Source organism: Gossypium hirsutum, chromosome A02 (genome assembly GCF_007990345.1).
Source record: "Gossypium hirsutum isolate 1008001.06 chromosome A02, Gossypium_hirsutum_v2.1, whole genome shotgun sequence".
NCBI classification, from domain to species: Eukaryota; Viridiplantae; Streptophyta; class Magnoliopsida; order Malvales; family Malvaceae; genus Gossypium; species Gossypium hirsutum.
In genome coordinates, this window is record NC_053425.1 from 56973731 (window position 1) to 56984207 (window position 10477).

Here is a 10477-nt window from a genome sequence, read left to right on the forward strand (position 1 = left end):
TATTAAGGTTAATGTGTAAAATTGACTATATTTTAGATTAAAATTGAAATTTGTCACTATATATACTTTATTTTTATTAATATTTGTCATTGTACTTTTGAGTTAAAGATAAATTTACGATTATATTTTAATTTTATCCTAATTTTTGCCACTTTACTTTTATTTAATTAAAAATTCTCACTAAGAATTAAAATTTACTATTAATTTTAATTTAGATATATTTAAAAAAATTAATAAAATTAATAATATAATTTAATACTTAAAATAAAAAAGTAATATTGTATCAACAATTAAAAAAATTATTTGTAAAAAGTAAACTTTTTTTTTTCAAGTCTTTCTTTCATGAAATAAAAATTCTCTGTTAATTTATTATCTTTCAATATTTTATAAATTAATTTATTATTAACTATTAAAAGATAATATTTGAAATACTATTTTCTAGTCAAATTTTATTTCAAGTAATCAAAATTACTATTAATTGGTAAAATTTAATAAAAAATCAAGATTAATAGTAAAATTCAATACATAAAAATTGTGTGGTGAGTTTAATCATATTATGATGGCAAATATTAATCAAAATAAAGAATAGTGGCAAATTTCAATATTCATAGACAATAAAGTGAAAATTTTATATTTTAACCTTAAAAATTATATTGATTTAGATTCAAATCTTATTATATTTAAATATAAAAAATAAAAATATACCTTCAAAATAATATTTATTGGCTTATAATAATGAAATTAAAATAACACAACTCAATCAAACTTAAATTATATTGGGGTAGTAAGAGGGAATATTTTGGTTGAATTTGAAGCAGAATGATGGAGATGATTTTGTGGAAAATTCCACAAAAGAAATTAAAGTTTTCGGACAATACAAACAAGCATTTATTATGGAAGACTTTCTGTGATTATAACGAAGACCTGGAGAAAAAAGTGTCTTTGTTTCCTTTCATACTTGTTGTGGAATAATTAACAATTAATTACTTTTCTTAATCCAACTTGTATAGTTTAAATAAGTAAAAATTTACTTTTATATAAAAAAATAAAAAATTATAATTTAATGACAATTAGTAATATAATTTAAAAATTTTAATCCTTTTATTTTTTTTCCCTTTTCGGAGAATAGAATTGACAACAATGGTGGGTGTATGTAATGACTAACAGGCGAAGCAAACACTTAAAAGATGTTTCGTTTAAGACCAGCGCACTTGCTTGAGTAATGACCATTAGACAAAGCAAACCTGTAAAGATGTTTTCTGTTAAAACCAGTGGTGGTTGTTGGTTCTTCAAAAGGAGATATGAAATATGCGTATAATTCTCATTCAGATTCATCAAATTGCTTAGCCATCATACTTCCTACTTTATTGACTGAATACAACACCCGGGCGGCCTGGTCAAAGAAATGAACCAAAACCCTGGACTGAGTCCAACAGATTTAAAAACCAATGACTTTTCTCAACGCTTAGTGGATTATATATATATGTGAAAGCTTTGGCAATTACAAGTTGGTTTTTGTTTCCCGCCCCCCAAGAATGAAATTCCCTCCATTGCTTTCGCTGCATTTTATAGTTGTTTTGATCATTTTTGTAGCAGAAGTGGCCTCACAAACCAAGCCAGGCTGCAGTGGGCGTTGCGGTTCCCTTGAGATTCCTTATCCTTTTGGAATAAGCGAGGGATGTTCCCTTGATGACTCATTTCTCATTACTTGTAACACCACTTTCAGCCCTCCCAGACCATTTTTAGGACCAGGCAATACACCTGCCCCAGTCCTCAACATTTCTTTAGATAGTGAATTGCGAGTATCGTTCTCCGTAGCCCGCCAGTGTTATGATGCGTCGGGCATGCTGGTCGAGGAAACAACTTCTAGTCTCGTTTCGGAGAAATTCCCCATTTCGACCCGTAACAGGTTCACGGCTGTTGGTTGTGATACATTCGCCGCCATTGCGGGAACCCGAGGACAGAACTTCACAACAGGATGCCTTTCACTTTGTGATCAAATGGAGAGTGTGACTAACGGGTCTTGCGCAGGAATCGGCTGTTGCCAGACTATGATACCAATAGAAACGCGGAATTTCGGTGCAGCTGTTGGTGGCTTGAACAATCATTCCACTGTGAACAGCTTCAACCCGTGCAGCTTTGCTTTTTTGGTTGAAGAAGGGTTTTATAACTTCTCCATTGCAGATCTCATAGATATGCAGAACAAACAAGACATGCCTGTGGTGCTTGATTGGACTGTAGGAAATATAACATGCCAAGAAGCTCAAAAGGATTTAACTACCTATGCATGCGAGGCCGCGAACATCGAATGCTTGGATTCAAACAATGGACCGGGGTACCGCTGCAGGTGCAAGACAGGTTTTCAAGGAAACGCTTATCTTGTTGATGGCTGTCAAGGTACCTTCCTACATATGGTAGTACTATGTTTACTTTTCTCATAAGTTTATTCATTAACCAAAAGTGTAAAAAGAAATCTTATGCTATATGCATATTCTATGGATTGGAATTGTGATTGGCTCCATTTTCTCCCAGATATTGATAGAGTGTAAAGCTTCAAATCCCTGCAGTGGGAAATGTAACAACTTTCCAGGAGGTGTTTTTTGCTCATGTCCAGAAGGGTTTGAAGGGGATGGAATGGTAAATGGGACCGGTTGTCGTCAAATAATCAATCAAGGTGATCAAAGGAGATTGATAATTCCATTGAGTAAGTATTCCATTGATTCATCCTTTATATTCTTTAATCCATAAGATAATACTTCATTTATTTTGTTAGGATCAATAAGAAAGTTTAGGACTGTTTTTAAACCAGATAAGTTCTATGCAGGTGTCAGCATGAGTCTGTTACTGATAATTATAGCAGGCTGCTGGATATATTGGGGAGTTCAGAAAAGAAAGCTTATCAAACTGAAGGAGAAATTCTTTCAGCAAAATGGTGGTCTTATGTTACAGCAAAAACTCTCTAATGGATCAATCGAAACTGCCAAAATCTATACTGCAGAGGAGCTAAAGGAAGCCACCAACAATTACCATGAAAGCAGAGTCCTTGGCCAAGGTGGCTATGGAACAGTCTACAAAGGAATATTGCCAGACAATAAAGTAGTAGCTATTAAGAAATCAAAAGTTTGTGACCAAAGCCAAATAGAACAATTCATCAATGAGGTACTCGTGCTTTCACAAATTAACCATAGGAATGTGGTTAAGCTATTAGGGTGTTGTTTAGAGACAGAGGTGCCTTTACTCGTCTATGAATTCATTACAAATGGAACTCTGGCAGACCATCTACATGATAAACTATCTGCATCATCACTACCATGGGAAATGCGTCTGAAAGTTGCTGCAGAGACTGCCGGAGCGCTAGCTTACTTGCACTCGGCAACGTCTATGCCGATAATTCACAGGGATGTCAAGACTTCCAACATATTGCTAGACAACAGTTACACAACCAAAGTGTCGGATTTCGGTGCATCAAGGTTGGTTCCACTGGATCAAACGCAGTTAACCACATTGGTGCAAGGGACACTAGGATATTTGGACCCTGAATACTTCCACAGCAGTCAGCTAACAGAGAAAAGTGATGTCTATAGCTTCGGGGTTGTTCTTGCTGAACTACTAACTGGCAAGCAAGCTCTCGCTTTCGATAGACCTGAAAAGGAGCGAAACCTTGCTATATACTTCATTTCTTCAATGAAAGAAGATCGGTTGGTTGAAATTCTTGATGATGGTATCATGAATGAGGGAAGCATTCAAAAGATGAACCAAACGGCTGAGGTAGCAAAAAGGTGTTTAAGGGTTAGAGGTGAGGAAAGGCCTAGCATGAAGGAAGTAGCCATGGAATTAGAAGGCTTGAGAGCTGTGGAGAAACATTCTTGGATTAAAGTTGATTTGGGTATTGAAGAAACCGAGCACTTGCTGCCTATACCTTCTTCATATATTGAGTTTGGCAGTAATTCTGGTAATGTCACTGCCACTACCACAACTTCTGGTTTTGATAGCCTGAGAGACCAAATATTCTCAACACCACTTCATGGTGGCCGCTGATCATTAACTCCTGCTGGAAGATTCAAGTGCTCCAAATTCTAGTTTTTTTATTGCTGTTGATAAATTCCATGCGGAATGATCATTTTATTAAAGGATTGTATCCAAATATTGATTGTTTATAAGAATCGCATTTATTCATATACTCATCCCTTGCCGGTTCATATGTTGCTTTTATTATCGACCAAATGTGTAACTTTCATCAAAATAAAATAAATCCATACCTGGTTTGAAAATTAGAATGACAATATATCATAAAAAACACGATTCAAGATAAGATCACTAGCAAAGAAGAAGATAATTTACTTACTATGTCGAATTCGAATGATTATAAGAGGAATAGACTATATCTATTTATAGGTGTATAAAATCATATTCTAATCAAAATAAAATAGAAATAATGCAATAAGGTCTTATTCAAATCAACATTAAACAAAGAAAGTATACTTCTATTCGAACTTCTCTTGCACATTTGTATTTTACCACATGTAATTTACTTTATGATGAATTTGGATCGCATCTCTAATGCTTGGAAATAAAAGGAGGAGAAATCTTATATCTTGTAACACGAATAAAAATCAAATTTGAACTTTGATAAATAAATAAATATATTACAATGAGAATTTTTATTTTATGTAAGAAATCTTGGAACATTAGTAAATTCAAAAGAAATTAAAAGTTTTTTATATGCTTTTTTTATTATTTAAAAAGTATTTTTGTCATATATATATAATTTTATTTCATATCATAAGAGTTTGAAAAGATCATTAAAGTCAAAATGTTGTTAGTCTCCGGGCTTTTATAGAATTTGAGATTTATTCTTAATACTTTAAAAGTTAAAAGTTAAATTCTTTTATTTTTTAAATTTAAAAATCATAGTACGATCATTAACATCGTGTCAAAAATTTTCAATTAAATATGTTTATTTTTTGTAAATCATATGTCACACCATATGAGATTAACCTAATAAGCAAGTCAAGTTAGCAAATTTTGATGAAAAAGACTAACAATGTTAATGACTATATTAGGATTTTTAAATAGAAAAAGTAAGAGGATTTAATTTTTAATTTTTTTAAATATAAGGACTAAATTTAAATTTTATCAAAGTATAAGTATTGGCATTATATTTATATAAGTGCACCGTAACTGAATATTTGGTTTAATTTGAATGGTTTTGATAAAAAAAAATGGTGGAAAATTCCACAAGAGAAATTAAAGTTGGACGAGTGCTTCTAAGTTCTCGGACAAAATCAAACATGAATTTAATATACGAGAATTTCTGTGATTATAACGATGGCCTGGAGAAGCGTCTTTGTTTCCTTTGATAATTTGACTGAACCTTGTTGTGGGTTACTTCGGTTTCAATTGTCTGCAATTTTGCCTAGAAAACTACTAACATACGATTGAGTCTAACTCCTAAAACCCCATCTTATTCTTATTTTCATTGGATGAAAATCAACATGGGTTCAACTTCAAGTGGAGATTATCGTCCTTGTGATAATATTGACTGCAACAACAACAGCAACAATGGAAGCAGCTCAAGCGAAAGCCGGCTGCCAAAGCCAATGCGGCAACCTTAGCGTCCCATACCCATTTGGCACCGAAGATGGTTGCTTTATGGACACAAAATTTTTCATCAAATGTAACAAAAGTGTGGAGCCCCCAAAAGCGTTGTTACAGAATAGTACCATCGATGTCCTTCACATCGATCTGGATGCTGGTGAGTTACGTATCCTTAATTGGCTAGGCTCAGACTGTTACAATTCATCAGGGAGCGGTTTCCGTTTCAGTACCTGGCTCAGTTCTGGTCTATACAACATATCAAGCACCAAAAACAAGTTCACCGCCATCGGTTACGACACCTACGCTTTCATCACAGGTTCAGTTGGGCAGGATTATGCAACTGGTTGTCTATCGTTATGTGATGATATCAGTGATGTGATTAATGGATCTTGCTCGGGTATCGGCTGCTGCCAGGCAAGTATTCCCAGAGGGGTGAGGGAGTATGACATCAGCCTCGCAAGTTACTATAACCATTCCCGCATATTAAGCTTCAATCCTTGTAGCCATGCATTTGTCGTGAAGGAAGGAGAATATGAATTCTCTGCTTCACATCTTAACAATTCTGGTGAGGATTGGAAACTTCCCATGATTCTTGATTGGACCATCGAGGATCAGAGTTGCAGTGAAGCCAAAAAGGATCCTGAAACTTACGCTTGCAAAGAGAACACTATCTGTCGTGAACCCAAAAATGGTAATGGATATTTATGCAAGTGTGGCGATGTTTCCAGGGGAACCCATATGTTGAAGTTAGTTCCCATGCAGCCCATGCAGATTCAAGCACGTGAAAATTAATGCACTTATGTTATCCGGGTAAAGTATGTGCAAGAATTCATACACACAAGTTACCCGCGTAAAATACATGCAACTGAAGGGGTTGATGCTTCTTTTCCGTCTCAGTTACATTTTGTTACCGTTTAACTATGCTTTTGTAATCTAGTTTATTTTGAACTTAGTTTAGTTTATGTTTGATGTAATTTGATGGTGATAGAGCTGATCACCAGCTTTGTTTATGTTTGCAAGCAAAATCACCTAGTCCCTATGTAACTAGTGGAGTTAGGTAATGTTTAGGTAAAGGATTTGTTAATCTTTTGACCAGCCAAATAACTGGTATATGTAATGGCTTTAAGCCAATGTTTCAAATGAATTAAATCATCAGATTTTCTTCTATATGCTCCATTCTTCCTTTGCCTTCTAAAAATTCTAAGTTCTGTTCTCCATTCTTGACAGTAGCTAAAAGCTTGAACTTCAAGCATTTTTCCTTCATATTTTACCCGGGTATATTACGTTGCTGCTGGTGCTCTGTTTGCAACTCTTACTTTACCCGGTTAAAGTACTCTCAAACTCCAACAATTGGTATCAAGAGCTTTCATCTTAGAGGACCTGTTGCTGAAAATTAAATGGCTTCATCAGGTTTTTCTCCTGCAACACCACCAGTTTTTAATGGTGAGGGGTTCCACATATGGGTTGTCAAGATGAGGACTTACCTACAGGCCTTTGATCTGTGGGAAGTTGTCAACACTGATGTCGAGCCAGCTCCACTTCGAGCCAATCCAACAGTGGCTCAAATCAGACAACATGCAGATGAGAGGACCAAAAGGCACAAGGCCATGTCATGCATTCAGAACTGTGTTTCTAATGTTATTTTCACTAGAATCATGGCTTGTGAGACTCCCAAGCAGGCCTGGGACAAGCTCAAGGAGGAGTTCCAAGGCACTGAAAGAACTAGGCAGCAGCAGCTATTAAACTTGAGAAGAGATTTTGAAAATCTCAAGATAAAGGAAGAAGAGACGGTGAAGCAGTACTCAGACAGGATAATGGCTGTTGTCAACAGCATAAGATTGTTAGGAGAATAGTTCAGTGAGGCAAGAATTGTGGAGAAGGTGCTCTCAACATTGCCTGAAAGATATGAGGCAAAGATCTCATCCTTGGAGGATTCGAGAGACCTGGCAACCATCTCTCTAACAGAGCTCATTAATGCTCTTTATGCTCAGGAACAAAGGAGAGCCAGTAGAATGGAGGAGCACCAGGAGGGAGCTTTTCAAGCCAAAGCTAAAGTAACCTCAAGTACCACTGCCTATAAGGGCAAGAAGGACTGGAAAAACAGGCCTAAGCCTAATGCTGCAAGAGGAGGAGATCGACTCTGCAGATTTTGCAAAAGACCTGGTCATCCAGAGGCCAGATGCTGGTTTAGACCAGATGTTGTGTGTCAACACTGCAAAAAGAAAGGCCATGTTGAAAGGGTCTGCAAAGAAAAAGGCAGACATGGCCAAAACCAACAACATAAGGCTGAAGCTCGGGTAGTTGAAGAAGGCAGTGATAATGAGGAGCAGGTCTTTGCAGTCTCCTGCTCAGCTGCTCAGAAGAAAGACTCAAATGGTTGGCTCCTTGACAGTGGCTACACCAACCATATGTCACCAGATGCAGCTATCTTCAAGTCCTTAGACAGAAGCTGTAAAACACAAGTTAAAGTTGGCAATGGCCACTTTATCAAGGCAGAAGGAAAGGGAGATGTGGTTATTCGCACTCCAACAGGTAACAAAATCATTTCAAATGTTTTGTTAGTTCCTGAAATTGACAGAAACCTGTTAAGTATAGCTCAGTTAGTTGAAAAAGGCTATACAGTGGTGTTCAAAGGAAATGAATGTCAGATTAGTGATCCAAGTGGATCCATGCTCATGTCAGTAGCCATGACAGAAAAGAGCTTTGTTGTGGACTGGAATAAAGGCTTTGATAATGTCTATGCTGTTTCTTCTGAAGACTCCAAGCTTTGGCACCAAAGGCTTGGGCATGCCAACTTTAAGTCTATGGCTCGGATGGTCAGTAAGGAAATGGTTGAAAACTTCACCAAGACAGTTCAGAATGAAGATGTTTGTGAAGTCTGTCAGATGGGAAAGCAAGCTAGGCTTCCATTTCCTACAAACACCACCTAGAGAGCATCAAGCAAGCTGGAACTAGTGCACACTGATGTTTGTGGCCCCATGAGAACTGAGTCACTTAGTGGCAACAGGTACTTTATTCTCTTCATTGATGATTTTACCAGATACTGCTGGGTTTATTTTTTGAAGCATAAGTCTGAGGTTGCTCAAGTGTTTATAAAGTTCAAAGCTGTAGTGGAAACAGAAACAAGCTGTAAGATAAAGACCATTAGGTCAGATAATGGAACTGAATACACTTCAGCTCAGTTCCAAGCTTTGTGCAAAGACACTGGCATCAAACACCAGCTAACCAATGTCTACACACCCCAACAAAATGGGGTTAGTGAAAGGAAAAACAGGAGCTTGATGGATATGGCCAGATGTTTATTGTTTGAGAAGAATTTGCCCAAGACCATGTGGGCTGAAGCTGTCAACACTACTGTCTACATTCAGAATAGGCTTCCAACCAAAGCACTTTCTCACAAGACACCTTTTGAAGCCTGGTTCGGGTTCAAGCCATCATTGGCTCATATGAAAGTCTTTGGTTGCCTATGTTACAGCCAAGTACCAGCTGTTAAGAGGGACAAGTTGTCCAAAAGGGTTGTTCCTGGTATTTTAACCGAGTATAGTATGGTAAAAAAGGGTTATAGGATCCTGGATCCTTTAACCAACAAAATCCAAGTGAGCAGAGATGTAGTGTTTGATGAGAAGGCTTGTTGGAATTGGGACAAGAATGAACCTGAAGCTGTCTCTGAAGAACTTGTGGTTGATCGAACAGAGCCTGAAGAAAATAGTCCTGATATGGACATTGATGACATGCCAGTCAGAGGCACTAGACCTTTGGCTGAAATTTATGAAAGGGCTCAAGTTGCCATAGTGGAGCCATGCAGTTTTGAAGAAGCTGAAGCTGATGAAGGCTGGAAACAAGCAATGGTTGATGAAATTGCCATGATTGAGAAGAACCAGACATGGGAATTGGTTCCTAGACCAGCCAAGAGGAAGGTTATTGGAGTAAAGTGGGTCTATCGAGCCAAGCAAAATGCTGATGGGAGCTTGAACAAACTGAAGGCCAGGCTTGTAGTCAAAGGATTCAGCCAGAAATATAGTCTCGACTACCTGGAAACATTTGCACCAGTGGCCAGGCTAGACACCATCAGATTGCTGATTGCCTTAGCAGCTCGAAGTAGTGGAAAATCCACTAGCTCAATGTGAAGTCTGCATTTCTCAATGGCTTCCTTGAAGAAGAGATCTACATTGATCAGCCTCAAGGCTTTGTTGTGTCAGGCAAAGAAGACATGGTATACAAATTGAAGAAGGCTCTGTATGGCCTAAAACAGGCACCAAGGGCCTGGTATAGCAGGATCGACAGTTACCTGGTCAGCTTGGGGTTTGAAAGGAGTTCTAGTGAGCCAACACTATATGTCAAGAAGAATGAAGCTGAAATACAGCTTATTGTATCCCTCTATGTCGATGACCTTTTGGTGACTAGAGGAGATCAAAATATGTTGGCTGAATTCAAAGCCAAAATGATGAACATGTTTGAAATGTCTGACTTGGGGCTAATGACATACTTTTTGGGAATGGAAGTGCGCCAAATAGAAGGAAAAATCTTCTTGGGACAGAGAACGTTTGCCTTGAAGGTTTTGTCCAAGTTCTCGATGGAGAATTGTAAGCCAACAAGCACTCCTATTACTGTAGGAATGAAGCTGTCAAGCCAAGGAGATCATGAACCAGTCAATAAGTCTACTTACAGGAGCCTAGTTGGCTGCTTGTTATATTTGACAGCAACTAGGCCAGATATCTTGTTTGCTGTAAGTATGTTATCAAGGTTTATGCATTGCTGTAATGTCCAGCACTTTCAAGCAGCAAAGAGAGTGCTAAGGTACATCAAAGGCACTCTTGACTATGGTGTGTTATTCAACAAAGCTGAAACCTTGAAGTTGAAAGGCTATACCGATAGTGAC

The 10477-nt window shown here is 37.3% G+C and overlaps 1 protein-coding gene across 1 annotated transcript; it reads left to right on the forward strand.

Moving 5' to 3' along the window:
• The first annotated feature begins 1493 nt into the window (after positions 1–1493).
• LOC107951830 (wall-associated receptor kinase 2) lies at positions 1494–4176 on the forward strand. The gene is made up of 3 exons (XM_016886974.2): positions 1494–2397; positions 2543–2704; positions 2825–4176. The coding sequence occupies exons 1-3, from the start codon at positions 1536–1538 to the stop codon at positions 4036–4038; spliced, it is 2238 nt and encodes a 745-aa protein (XP_016742463.1). The 5' UTR covers positions 1494–1535; the 3' UTR covers positions 4039–4176.
• The last annotated feature ends 6301 nt before the right edge of the window (positions 4177–10477 follow it).

What these genes read in the sequence shown, in the direction of transcription:
- LOC107951830 (XM_016886974.2), top strand. Translation starts at nt 1,536, where the DNA reads ATGAAATTCCCTCCATTGCTTTCGCTGCATTTTATAGTTGTTTTGATC. An exon ending in TCTTGTTGATGGCTGTCAAG is followed by an intron (nt 2,398 to 2,542) that starts GTACCTTCCTAC and finishes AGATATTGATAG; the next exon opens with AGTGTAAAGCTTCAAATCCC. An exon ending in GAGATTGATAATTCCATTGA is followed by an intron (nt 2,705 to 2,824) that starts GTAAGTATTCCA and finishes AGTTCTATGCAG; the next exon opens with GTGTCAGCATGAGTCTGTTA.